This window comes from Augochlora pura, chromosome 6 (assembly GCF_028453695.1).
Source record: "Augochlora pura isolate Apur16 chromosome 6, APUR_v2.2.1, whole genome shotgun sequence".
NCBI lineage: Eukaryota > Metazoa > Arthropoda > Insecta > Hymenoptera > Halictidae > Augochlora > Augochlora pura.
Genome location: NC_135777.1, coordinates 982,579 through 996,829, shown reverse-complemented (window position 1 = coordinate 996,829; position 14,251 = coordinate 982,579). Strand labels below are relative to the sequence as shown.

General features: G+C 41.7%; 1 protein-coding gene and 1 long non-coding RNA gene across 27 annotated transcripts in view; one reads left to right on the top strand and one right to left on the bottom strand.

Annotated features, from left to right (window-relative positions):
• Positions 1–701: 701 nt before the first annotated feature.
• The window catches only part of LOC144471884 (uncharacterized), a 78,616-nt gene continuing 65,066 nt past the window's right edge, over positions 702–14,251 (top strand). For 6 of the 10 annotated variants that reach the window (XR_013494346.1, XR_013494345.1, XR_013494350.1 and 3 more), the window contains exon 1: positions 702–2,191. This is a non-coding gene — a long non-coding RNA (uncharacterized LOC144471884). Of the gene's footprint in view, positions 2,192–13,630; positions 13,893–14,251 lie in introns of those variants that run through there. The other 4 variants (XR_013494352.1, XR_013494351.1, XR_013494353.1 and 1 more) reach the window with 4 other exon arrangements.
• Positions 6,819–14,251, bottom strand: part of Bru3 (CUGBP Elav-like family member bruno 3) — a 327,799-nt gene continuing 320,366 nt past the window's right edge. For 11 of the 17 annotated variants that reach the window (XM_078184459.1, XM_078184454.1, XM_078184463.1 and 8 more), the window contains one exon: positions 13,357–13,829. In XM_078184459.1, coding sequence (XP_078040585.1) covers positions 13,513–13,829 — 317 coding nt within the window. In that variant the 3' untranslated portion in view covers positions 13,357–13,512. Of the gene's footprint in view, positions 9,857–10,913; positions 11,099–13,356; positions 13,830–14,251 lie in introns of those variants that run through there. The other 6 variants (XM_078184452.1, XM_078184457.1, XM_078184453.1 and 3 more) reach the window with 3 other exon arrangements.

Genomic DNA, 14,251 nt, shown 5'->3' with positions numbered 1-14,251 from the left:
TACTGAACGGTAGCTTCTGGGGGAACGCGTTTGTTTCAAAGTCAGAAAGTATGATTGGTCCCGGATAAGTCGATCGAAATGTGGCCGGGTAAATATACATGATACCGTGTGTAATATTTTTCTCCTTTTCTTTCCATTCGCTTTTTTTTCCTCTTCCTCTTTATCATTATCATTATTTATTATTATTTGTTCGTTCTTCGCCCCTTTTTTTTTTGATTCTCGGTATCTACGACTCGGAATGAACGTGCTCGCGTAATTTTGTAGATGACCAACGACTAACCAACGATCGTGCACCGACTTCGCTATTTTATTTTAGTTACAATCGTAAGGAAAAAGACATCGATTTGGTACACGTTAGAAAAAAACCGAATCTCTCTCTATCTCTCGCATTGTTCTTTGCGATAACGCATAAGCGTACCTGAAGGAATTGACATCGGTCGGCCTTGAACTTTTGTCTAAAGTTATAACGCCGATTCTCTTATATCTCGTCGTTTATCTTCATTTTTTTTTCTTTTTTTTCCGTTTATTTATATACTTTTTCTTCGTTAAATCGTTGAATAACTGCGAATCTATGAGTTTTTTTTTTGTTTAGATTACGATCTCGACTAAATTCTCTAGTTCTGTTTTTCACCTCTTATCTGGGCGTTACACGCGCGCGCTGTATAAGAGAGTGTCGCAGGAAAGCGATTGTGTGTCCGGCTTGTTCAACCGGAGGGGTGGGGTGAAAAATGTACAAAGAAGCCGAAGGAACGCGGAAAGTGGAAGGAAGAACGAGGATGTTGACTCTGCCTGACGCTTCGATGATCATAACGTGTGAACCGGTACTTGTACAGTTTCTCTCGCCTCTCGTGATATCGATACGAATGAAACGAAAAAACGATTGAAGAGTTCGTGACTCGTTTGGAGCTGCGACGACGCGTCCACGTTTAACCCTTTGCGGTAGGTGCCATTTTAACTCGAGATCCAAAATATTCTTCCAAACTTATAGCGTTTCAATAAGAATTGATATTCGCGACCCTTGCAATAGTTGACAGGTTCTTAACAATTTTTTATATGTAAGTAAACTTGATGAAAATGAGTTTGAAACATGGCGTGATAATTTTCAGCGGGGCCTTAGAGTCGCCACTCGACGGCAAAAGGTTAAACTATAACGCTTGCTCGTTCGCTTACGATTAACCTCTTAGGCACGACGCGCCACTATAGTGTCTTCCGTGAACGTTTCGTGCTTTACTCAATTGTTTTATTAATTATTAAAGTAAACGATTCAAGTGAAAGTGTGTATATACATTACACTAAGAAAAGAATCTATGTAATTAGTACTATATATGGAAAAGAATATATATTACGAAAAATGGTAATTTAGTTATGAAAGACTTTATTCGTGCAAAATCCAGCCTAAGAGGTTAAAGTCGGACCAGAAACACAACAAACGAAACAGACATCGCCGTAAGTTGCAGTATCGTTAAACGAACAAGGCCTCGTAAGTCTCTTACGTTACGTAAACAAATACGCGTGACAATCCGTACGAACTTTCGCGTAGAATGATAGAACGTGACTCAAGAGCACCGAAATGCTTCTTTTTCAAAAACCGTAACGACGACGACGCCGATGATGATAATTAATGACGACGATGATTAACGACGGATGAGGATGATGGCGACGATGGTGATGAAAATCGTATCCGGAATCTGCAAGTTGGAGTGGGATCGCGCTTACAGCCTATGATGAGACGTACGTATAGTTCAACCACAGACTTAGGTCGCAGTAGAGATCGCTCGCGTAATGCTTGCTTCCGGTTTGTGACTTTCAAAGCTTACGGAACGCGTTCACGTTCTAATAAACCGTGTAAAATTTCCACCGTGGTGTAGGCAACCGTGTAGAGTCCCTTGCCTTAGGACGTCGAACGAGACACGTAAGGTGCACGCCTCGAACCAAAATTTAACAAGTTAGGAACATTATTCATTCTTTCATGTTGAGAAGTAACATTATATTTATGTGTAGAGAGACTTGCACGCATGGAACATGTTTTTCATCGGTAGCTGCGACGGGCGCACAGTTCCAGAAGAAACCATAAGGCAAGAGGTTAAGTTGATCGAAGAATGTACGCACCGAGTCCAAGAACATTTGCTAAAGAAGAGCTTCCATTATCCGGAACGACAAAGAGACGCGCGAAAAATAAATACCAGGATATGTAAGTAAACGCAAATCGTTTATTAAACCAGTTGCGGTCGATTTGTCCGTCTCGCTTTGAAACACGACTCTCTATACAAATTAGGCGATCACCGTGCTCGGCTACGAGCACGCTACGAAGAAGATAGTCGTCGAGTACAGGGTCAGTACTCCATCCTAAGTCTGAAGTTTAATATTTCATATAGTTAGAGATAGTTTCGATTAGTTAAATGTTTAGCTCCGCTTGCCCGTCATGTCGGAATTTGCGTGTGTACTATAAGAGAGTTTCATGTAATAATATTTCGTGTACACCGAGCGTGTCTGTATTTACGCGCGTAACATCCGCGCGGCGCTTTTTTTTTAATGTATGCATGGGTGCGTACTCGTGCATCGTACGTATAATTAAATGTTCCTGTAATTGGTAAGAAGATGTGCGCGTAATGCTTAGTAGTTTTTTTTTCTTTCGTGGACGCGAGTGTACAATGTAGTAAGAGTTTCGTTTATTTTTTTTTTTTCATTATCTTTGTTGCTAGTTCTTTACAAGTTACCGCAAATAATTTGCAAAAACATACCCTGTTTCCTAGTATCACCGACACCACGGCTACCGGATATCAGGTCGCGGCGCGCGTGACTTGAATCCAATGTTAATTCCACCAAAAATGGATCGATGACACGTGTTTATAGCTGTGTCGAAGAGGGTTTCTTTTTTTTTTTTTCTTTTGATAAAATTCTTCTCTGCCTTTCTTGTGCAAGTGCGCGATGGTAAAGTGCTAGTATGTCCTATATGAGATGTGTTTTCGATCGTTATCTATTTGTTATTCGTTAATATATTACCTTTACTCCTATTTGCTATGCATTTTTTTTGTTTGTTAATTATTTATTCGGATTACTGTTATCGATCGAGAGCGGAGGATATTCGTTCCCGTTCCCCCGTCGAATCTTCGCGCGCGTGCGTGTCTCCTCGTGCTCGACCCGCCGTTCGAATCGCCAAGGAAAAACACGCGTTCGTCTCTGTCTCTTCGAGAAACCGCGGACGCGAGGGTCTCGCGGCGCGCGGCGTTTCCCCGAGACAATTAGCACGGCGGTCGGACAATTTCTGTTGTCGGACAGCGACGACCACGAGCACCGATTTTCACGTTCCGCCGTACTTTTCAGGGACGCGGATCGACGCTCGCGAATTCCGTCACGAGTCGAGGAGCCCCGTAAATGTTCAATTCGATCCGAAATTAACAGAACGCTCGTTCACCCGAGCGCCTCGTTTAATTAGCAAGCGAGCGAATGTCGTCTCGGCAATACATCGCGTCATGTAAAAATAAATTCAAAGCTGATCCTCACAGATTCACCGTGTTCCTCTATTTGTTTTTATTCGTTCGTTAATATTATCTCTCTCTCTCTCATCTCCTTAGAGCTAACAATACTCTTATGCCCTCTTCTTCCCCGCGAGTCTCATCTTCCGCAGTTAAGATGCGTGCACTATCTCGTCACGTAGCAAAAACTTTGTTGGATAAAATAGTTGTGTTTTTTCATCTTTTTCGTTTGTTATCGCGATCGTCGTTACCGTCGCATTTTTAAATATTTATATATGTATACATGTTCATATTTATTATGAATTTTATATAGTTATCCGTTAGGGTAATCGTGCTCCATGATATTCGCTATTTAGAGTACTTGTTACACATTAAAAAGCTTAGATCATAGTGATATCATCGATTTCTCGACTCCTTTATGCTTTCTCTCTCCCTCTCTTTCCCTCTGTTCTTCCAAGTGTGTACGGCGCATCGATCTAAGTACGTGTACCCATGTGTGCGTGCGTGTTCGTTGCGTCTGCATGCTGTGTGTTGTTTCTGCGTATGTTTTCTGTGTGTATTCCTTTTGTGTGATCACTTCGGTGGCCGAACGTTCCCTCGACAAAAATAATAATTCTTTAGTATATTTTGCATGGCTCTGGTCTTCTTCATTGGATATCCAATCGGATAAACTGATCGCACGAGTGCATCGAATGGCTGGCGCAGATACGACGTTCCACGGAACGAAACTGAACGGAACAACAGAAGGAGATCTGAACGGTGTGTCGATCGAGTCACGCGAAACCGCAAGCGAAAATGTACATGACGCGCGTGTAAATGGGAGAGACGTTCGCGGGGGCACAGTCGCTGAGAAAACGCCGCGCGCGCGCGCGCTTCTTGGTCGTCGCCGCGAAACCTAAAAAGCAAGGTGACTAAGAATCCCCTTGGGAACCCGTTGATCGTCGCCTCGATCGATCGCGTCGTGGTTCGCGCGATCAGCGACAGCTGTGTGGGCAACGCGAGAACGAAAGCCGCGAGGGGGGGCGATATTCGAATCAGGATCAATGGGAATTCGAATCGGGAGCAATGGACGTCTTTTGGCCGAGTCTAATCCGCTGAATCGTGTCTTTGCCGGACGTGTACCGTGTGGATCGATCCGCACGCGGCGAACGAAACGCCGATCCCCGCGGACGAGGATCCGTGGACGCCTTCCGAGAGAGACCCCTTTCGCAGGCTGCGCACGTAGCGCATCAGGCGGGCAAAAGAGGTAGACACGCGATCGCGACGCACGTGTCTCCTAATTATGTTTGCGCTCGCGTCCGCCCGCGACCGGTTGTCCGTGTTTGCGCGTGCTCACGTTCTCGACTGCTCTTACGCACCGTGATTGCTCTTATGCACCGTTGATTGCTCTTATGCACCGTTGATTGCACTCCCCGGACCAGCAAACACGCGATCGCGTTAAATACCAAGGCCGCGATCGCTCGCGAATTTCATCTTTTTCTCACGTGTTTTTTCAAACCCTGGCCAATGTTACGCCACATTTTCCGTCGTCTTTCTCTACGCTTTTCCGTCGTCTTCCTCCACGCCTTTCTTCGTCTTCCTCCACGCCCTTCTTCGTCTTCCGCTTCTTCGTCTCTGGGATTTATCGGATCGAATCGCGAGTCTTTTTATTTTTCTCTCGACGCATGATCTCGAGGCGTTCGGTTTGCCGGATATCGACGACAACGCGTTTCATACTTCGGACCCGCGCAGGTACAACGTGGCAAAGATTCTTTTATTCTCGCGTTCAACGAGGTCGTCCGGAGATAGAATTTGCTAGCTGCTCGAACGTCGCGATACTTCTGCTCGCGTTCTCGATACATCGGGGGCCTCCGTGTTACATTACACACGTGCATACGCGCGTGCATGCGTGTAAATTTTAAATGTACACAGGCGTATGCACTCAGCAGAATCAATTATTCAGCGTCTTAACATAACAAGAATATATATATGTATAATATATATATATATATATGTTTACCGTGTAGTATAAATTATGTGTACGTATCATGATGTATCGTTATTATATTATCATTATTATTATTATTATTAGTATTATAATAATAATTATTATTTATCATATCATCGTTAATATTATTATTATTATTATTATTAGTGTTGTAGGTATTATCATAAATTAGTTATTAGTATTAATTGATTCTCATATAATATAATAGTGTTTTTATATCGTCAATAATTAGCAAGCCATACGAGCTTGTTTAGGGGAGAGGAATTTTATAGCACATCCCACCTCGAACTTATCTCTATTAACGCTGTAGTAGTTTGAATGTGTGTTTTTCTGTCTGTCTCTCTGTGTGAAAGAGCGCGCGCGCGCGCGCTCGCGCGTTCGTGTAAGTTAAATTACAATAGTGCATGGCATGATCCATATGTACGATTGTGTTCCGTATAATGTATGTTATGTGTGCGAGCAGACAACGGATCCATGACGATCATTCGATCATTTCTACGTTTGCAAAACGGGCTCCGCTAATTCTTTAGCACTCGCGGTAATTCTTCGCGTACGAAATTAATGACGTTTCGCGTTCGTTAAATTGCCGAATTATTCGAACTGAATAAAAAAACGGGGAGGTGTTCTCTGAGAAAAATCCGAGGATAAGTTCTTCAGTTTCACGTGCTTTCCAATCAATAAAAAACACGTTGCATCTGTCAAGATCGACGATTCGTGATTTCAGTTCGAATTTAATTCTATCCAGAAATTAAATTTGCTAAATTCGGTGCAACGAGTTCAATCACGCGTCACTAGTTCCAATCGATTTACAATAAAAAAAAAACTAACGTTACTAATTACCATAAATTGCAAACAATTGAATCACGCGTCGCGCCGTTGATTTTAGTTTCGAATTTCTAAAGGAAAATCGAGTTTCGCGTCTGAAGAATTAGATCGGTGCCCCCATAGCAGTCGAACAGCTTCTGTCCAAGGAAAAGGGTTGTTGCCTGGCCCTGATATACAAGTACACCGCATACGAATGTACACGTAGATATATAAATACACAGAGAACATGTACGCATATACATACACACATGTCCGCATATAAATACGTACGTGTACGCATATATGTACATTCATGTACGCATACGATACGTATACGTGTACACTGGTACGCTTATGCACGAATATGTTTCGTGTACTTACGTGTATTACGCGGTGGTGGTAGCAATCATTATATTCCGTGTGAGTAGCGCATAAATTTACGATAGCATTGTTAGTTTCGCGTCATAAACGTGCGCCAGACTAGAGGCGGTCCTTTTTTCACAGTTTCCCCACCCTCCCCACCCTCCCCTCCCCCACCCCGAAGTAGTAAATCCTGCATCGTCTCCCGTTAATTCGCCTAAATCATAATAATTTACTAAGTTTCTAGGTTTTTTTTCCCTTCAATCAATACATGTATATATCGTCAATGTATGCTATACATACATTATATACATATATTCATCATCTCTGAATATATAGTGTATATATTCATTTTATTTATATTATATTTCATATTTATAGTATTTATATTTATATATATATATATTTATATATTTATATACTTCTTCTTCAATAATTCATATTTAAATATTTATATAGAATAGTTGTTGGTACTTTGGTTGATTATTTCTGCTAGATCAGAGTTCTTCCTCCCCGTTCCATCGCTCGCCTACGCTAGGTTTTTCTCTACCGTACGCAATGGTATTTGGTTTCGTTTTAGTATTTTTTTTTTCATTTAAATAACCCCCCCACCCCTCCTACATCCCTAACTTTCTCTCTATTTCTCTTTCTTTCTCTCTTTTTCATCGCTGTCCCATTTTTATATCCGACTTCTGTCCGCGATCGTCACTCGCATCGAAAACTACGTGATCCCCGACAGGGCACCGCCTCGTTAAATGTCTGAATGTTTTATTTGTCGTGCGAAGGAAAAGCCGCTCTCTCTCTCTCTTTCGATCATCGGGCGAGCAACTATTATATCCGCCCCTGTATTCGAGCGGACAGGGCAAAAATTCTTGTGTGGTATCCCGTGTGCCGGTAAAAGCGCGACACCGCCGTTCTCTCGCTCGGTTTGTCATCTCTGTTTTGATCTGGATGGGATCTCCTGGCGGTCCCTCGAGACCTCTCTATTGCACGAACAAGTTAACAAAAAACACAAACAAGGAACAATGGACTTAAACGTACAAGCTGCTCGCTGGCAGACGACTAGAAGATCGTAACGAACCGAGTAAACGCGCGAGTATACCGAGAACGTTCGAACAATAAATAAACAATTAATACGCTGGACACCGAAATAAAAAAATTCCGTTTTCATCGACTAGAGTTCGATTGTTTCCGTGTGTAATGTTTAAGTACCACGCTTCGAATCGTTGCTTAAAAACGACGAAGCGTTTTCACTTTTGCAACGCGCTTCTCGGAACAACAAATAAATAAATACTCGACAAGCAATGTACAAAAAAATGACTAGACTCTCCGACTAGGCGAGTTTTAGGTAAAGCAAATAATGCTCCGAACCGGTCCCCAGATGATCATCCGCCCCTCTCTGCGTCGAGAAGGACCTCTAGCTAACAATGTCGCCGGCGTTTTCGCCTTCTCTTTACCCCCGTGTTCGTTTGTTTGGAATAATCACAGCCTAATTGACATTTCTCGGGCGATGCGTGTCTGGTCAATTGAAACGTAAACGATACTGATGGGTGGTGACCGAGCCGCACGGAGATCGGGGAAGCAACAACCGGACCCCCGATCCCCCCAAAATCGATCGCGAAGCGTCGTGATCCCTGGACGATCTATTTCGTTTCGAAGACCGACGGCATAATCGTGGCCGCCGGCTTCATGCTAAACGGTCGATCGGTGATTGTGGATCGTCGCGACGTGGTTATGGGTGATGATGGCAATGAGAGGGGCAACCATAATAATATAAGATTCTATACATGGAAAACGAGCGCTGTGACGTGGACGACCGGACTTCGAGATAACATCGCTTTGACACGGCACTGACGATTCTCTTTTTTTCTTTAAATATCATATATAAAAAAAGAATATATAAGTAATATATAAGAATATATATAAGTAAGAAGAACCGATAACCCACGCGAACGTCGGTTCGGCACTGATTCCATGTTTTTATCGTCACATGAAGAGTACGTATATTGTGTGTGACTTATAAATCGCCGCGCGCGAGAGCGCCCGATTCCGTAAAGTGTATTGTAGGTAGAACGTGTTTCTCTTCTCTTTTCATTGTTCTCTCGTACGTAGCTTCGTTCGTTTTTAGAAAGTTTCCTTCTTTCCTCTCTATCTCTTCTTTTTTTTAGACGTTGCGTAAGACGAGCACCCTGTATATGTGATTGACAAGTTTGCGTTAGGAGAGACTGGCGAATACTTGCGCGTCGTTCGGCCCAGACCCGAAAGCCGCCGCGCGCCGACGATGGACGACGACGATCCTAAACGACACGAGGTCCGTCCATGTCGACGACGTGTGTCGTAAACAGCGATCGCGCGCGCGTACCTAGGACCCTAAAGCTGCGTGGAGTTCTACTAGAGAGTCAACGTTGGTTTCCTTCCTGCGATTCGGAAATGAAAGCGAGGTTGCCCGTAAACTGAATTCCTTTCTCATTTTTCTTTTTTCCCACGGGCACCGAATAGCTTGTTCAGCCCTGTTCTCAGCTCTACCGCGGAACCCCGTAAATAGTTAACTTTCCAACGGCCGTGCGCCGCTGTTCTCAGGAACTAAGAGTGTTCTTCGTCAGTGATTAGTGGAAGGTCACCCGTCTCGAACGTGTTATACAATTACTTTTGTTTAAACTAGGACTTAAACGTGTTCATCGGAATGATAATCTGAACGAGAGACACGACAGGCTCTCTCGGCTAGGCTACACGAATGATCAGACCATCCGGAGTCGCTAGGACGTTTTTCTTCTAGGTTTTCATAGACGAGGGTTTCATCCGATACTGTTCACGTTTGGCAGTACGCAAAAACGAGGAGGGACAAAGGGGCGTAGAAAGGGTCGGCGGTGGGATTGTACCGACCGCGACGACGGCGACACCGTTCCTAGGGAAACTGTCCGGTTCGTCTGAACATTCGAGAGCGCGTGGAAGCGTGCATCGTACTCGTTTCTTCTTGGTATCTTTCGTACTGATTCTCAGCTCTGGACACATCCGATGTTCTTCTAGCGTATCAGCCTCTTCGTTCTCGCCGTGTGTGACTGCAGGGCGAAGTCGCTTTTTTTTTTACTCTTGACTCCTAATTTTTATCCTCTAATTAATTGTCTAACTAGTGTACTAGGTTATTATAGTGGAGAGCGTTGTAACGGCGATTCAAACTCGTCACTTCTGATCGTCGAGCGTCCAATGAGCCCGTGTTCTTGTACGACATCTGCAATCAGAAAGGTTTCGCGCCTGTTAGCTCATCGATTCTGTTCGAAGAGTAATTCTTATGTTTGTATGCCTTGGAATAACAGTTTTTCGGCACGAGCAACATTGCCAGGCCTGCGTTTTAATTCAAATATTAGAATATTATATATTAATGTATAACATTGTATAATAATATATAACACATAATATATCATAATTATATTATAGTGTAATATATTAATGTTTATACTAATATATAATGTTATATAATAATTATATTACATGTTATATATTATAGGTTATATAATCGTCATGTTTTAATATTCATTGACGTAATTACGTAACAGTGCAGACAATGTTAAATTCGTCCATACAATTAATTTTGTTTTCTATATTGATACGTGTAAAATTCATTTATATAAATTCCTACGCATCCGCAGTTTATTAATTACCGAAAATATGGAAGATGTTCTCGAAAGTATCATTAATATAAACAAGATTCCATTATTTGAAAACTAACGCGACTTCGAACGAACCAATAATTAAATCTTTTCTGTGTAAAATTAACGAAGCACACGCGATATATGTATAATTGACTAGAACGCGCGTGCTCGTTGCGTTGCGAAATAGCTTTAATGGTTTGAAAATGGCTGATCAAATGAAATCGGAGCAGGCAAAATTTCTCGACGAGTATTCCTCAACGTTGAAACATATTGAAATCTGATATTTATTATATTTTTTTTGTGTGTAAAATATTTGAGAGATTATTTGAAATCGATTACATGCTTGAATAGTAAAATAAATAGAAACGTATATACGATACTTATTTTTCCACGGGGAAATTTGTTGCAATATTGAAACACAGATCGAATAACGGTATCCAAATGTTTGCTTAAAATGTTATTACGGTTTTAATGTAACAATCGTGATTAAATTGTCGCGTCGTTTTGTATTTACAAATCGATGAGAATTTATTTACAAATCGACTATTAATTTACTATTTGAAAATGTTCTGTTGGTTAACCAAATCCTTGGTTAACATTGTATATTACGTGTACAAAGAATTTGTTGTAACGTACTCTGTAAGTTATGATGTACGGTGCATATCGTCCAGTTTCTCTAAGCTAGGACTTTGGTTAGTATGGCCGGCTTGCGTCCTTGGGCCTCTTTAACTGGACTTTCAAACGTTTCATCCCTATCTGGAAGCCGTTCATTGCTTGAATTGCCTGCTGCGCGCTCCCTGGATTGTCGAACGACACGAAACCTGTAAGAACCGACTGGATAAAGCTAACGTTAAACACTCGATGCGCACCGTTCCACGAATCTTTCTCTATCGGACACAAATTTATTATCAGCGTGGACATATAAGTAAAAGTTATCCATATAAAAGTTAATCCACTAAAAGTTATCGATATAAGGATACAAACGAAACAAATGCTACGTCACTAATGGCCTGGAAAAAATTACCATTACAATATTACTCAAACGATTTCATTAATAGAATTTATAAACGATAATTCAATTTTTCATCGCATTTAAAACTTGTAGATTGTGGATGAATTTTCTGAAAGAAAATTATTAAGACAATATTTATTCGTTTCCATTTTCTTTTGGTAATTAAAATGAATCGGGATATTAATCACACCTTCTATAATTATTAACAAAAGAGACGGATCGATTTATTAAAATCTTCGACCGTAAAATGAAGATATTTTTCATTTCACGATCCTCAATGTTGGACTGTCCAATAAGTGTCTTTCGTAATGAATAATCGTGTTTTGTAATAAAAATTATCAATATATTGCATTGTTCAGTAACGAAGAAAGCAACATTTTAGGACAACCTAATACCTACACCAATTTTTTAATCACCACTTAATTAGAGTCAAACTTTTCGAGTTCAGCAAATTTTCCTTACAATTTTAACAATTCTGCGAGTAAATTTCTTTCTCGCATTTTCATATTAATTACTTTCCACATAATAAGCTTAAAAGCATCGATTATATCGCGGTGCTATTACGTTTTTATTTTAAAACATGTCCTCGTAACCCGAACAAGATTAGCGTTTTTACGAAGACCGTAAGAGGGTTAATAATACGTAGGAAGGTTCGAGGAGGATGAAAATGATTTTCTGGCAGATTAACGCGAATCAGCGTTGGTTCGCCGCGGCGATGAAAAAGTCTCCGCTATATACGGCGACGCGCGGTGTTTGAGCCATCGAGAGAGAGAGAGAGAGAGGGAGGGAGAGAGAGAGAGCGATGGGTGCTCGGCAGCGAAACCAGTGATTTAGATTAGTCGATACGCCGCCGCCTAGGAATAAAAACTTTCCTACGATGGGATCTCGGTATATTATCAAAGTTTCTGTCTGGGGGCAACCGGGGGCCCGAAAGTGAGAGGGAACGGGAAAAGGTGTACGATAACGAAGCTTTTAACAACAGGAGCCGCGCGGCCGGTGAAAGGTCATCAGGGCCATCCAGGTTTAAGCCAATTTTGACCATTAGCCCCCGATCCAATTTTAGTTTTGCCATCATGGCGGCCTACTGCCTGACCAATCGCGGCTGTTCATCGCTCAACGGCCACCGCCGCCGCTTTTACTCAGAGTTCGTAAATTACGTTTACCAGGCGACTGAAAGAGACTTTAACTCTTGTTCGATGGAAAACATTTCTTTTGCACATTTTTTTTCCCGCGCTCTCTCTCACTCGCTACCTTTTCTATACGGGGCCCAGGCCGTTATTGAGTTTCGAGAAATTAATTTGGAGCATTGTAACGTGCTTCAACGTATGTGCGCTCGACGGAATTACGTTCTCTGCGCACCTGGGAACGAATTATTTCGGTTACAATGCTCTCAAAGTATTCCCGTTTCCCTCTGTTTCCGTCGCGCGTCAAAAGAATTTTTTTCCGCGAGCTGATCAGAGCCGATTATCAAGTGCGCGCGTTGCAAACGAAAGAATAGGCACGGACTGTACACCTTTTTTTTCCAGCGGCGTCGTGATAATGATACGGGGAATAGGAACATATTATAAAACGGAAACGTAACGACGATCGTTCCGCGAACGCGATAAAATCCGTTCGTCTTTGCCTTTGACGGGTGGCTCCGTAAGCGAGCCGACAACGGAAAGAACAATGTTAACCCTTTGCACTCGAGCGGCGACTCTGAGGCACCGCAGAAATTATTCTATCACGTTCTAAAATAATTTGTATATTAACACTTTACCGACCGGCCGTCGATTAATCGACGTTTTGTTCTCGGCGTTTAGCGACCGGCCGTCGATTATTCGACTTTTATTCCGCAGAAGAATTTTTCGTTCTTTATGCGATTTCGTTTCTAGACTTTGATAACAGAAAAATTGATTTTTATTTCGATATGGTGGAAATTAGAAATATAAATCAGTTTGAACAATTAGTCGTGTTTGAGGAGTATTTGCCAATAATTAATTACCAGTAAATACTAATAATTATCAAGATTATATTGCAAGAGTTGATTAATAAAAATTGACAAAATAATATAGTGATGTCCCAAAGTCGACGTCCGAGTACAAACGGTTGATTGTCAAAAACTAGTTAGTCAAATATCAAAAATTAGATAATTAAATATTAGGTTGTCCTAAATATTCTTCCAATACCTAAATTCAATATCAGCAGTTTTTCATATATTCTGTTAATTTATTTCTCATACTTTCACTTATTCAACCACATTATCTGTTTAAAAACTGATTTTAAACATAACTGAATTATATTTTGACAATTCAAATAAATTAGAGGTAATTTGAGGTTAACCCCTCGTTCTCTCTTCCAGGCCACGATTGATCGGTATCGCGCGGCTGGTACACACTTACCGAAACATTTACTCTGGTTGGTTGCCCGGTCGATAAAAACCTTGGAGGATATAACGTTGCCGAACGGGATGAACGTCTGCATGAGCTCGCTGTCGCCGAACTCCTGGGGCAGGTGATAGATGAACAGGTTGCAGCCTTCGGGTCCTGAGAGAGAGCATCCTACCATATAAATCAGAGCACATCTAAACATCTAAGCTTGAAGTATAATACTCAAGTTGGAATGTTAGTTTTCTTGGATGAGTTTTCGTTCTTATTTTTTTTTTTCTTTTGCAATAAATGATTCCGACGCGCCTCGCAGGAGAGCGGTCCTCGCGTTTCTCGCCGAGGATACGCGCGACAAATTCGCTCTCTCCCCGTAAAGTACTTTTTCGGATGCGTCTTTCTTTTTTTTTTTTTTTGATGAATGAAGATGCAGATCACGGCGATCGTCTTTCGATGACAATCTGATTTCTCTCTCGTCGCACAGAAATCATAAGGGTGTATAGAGCAGACAGCGGTAATATATTTTTGACAATGAATCGCGATGATAGGTGATTCGAAAAAGGGGTGGGTGTCGAACAAAACGGGGATATATTGTTGAT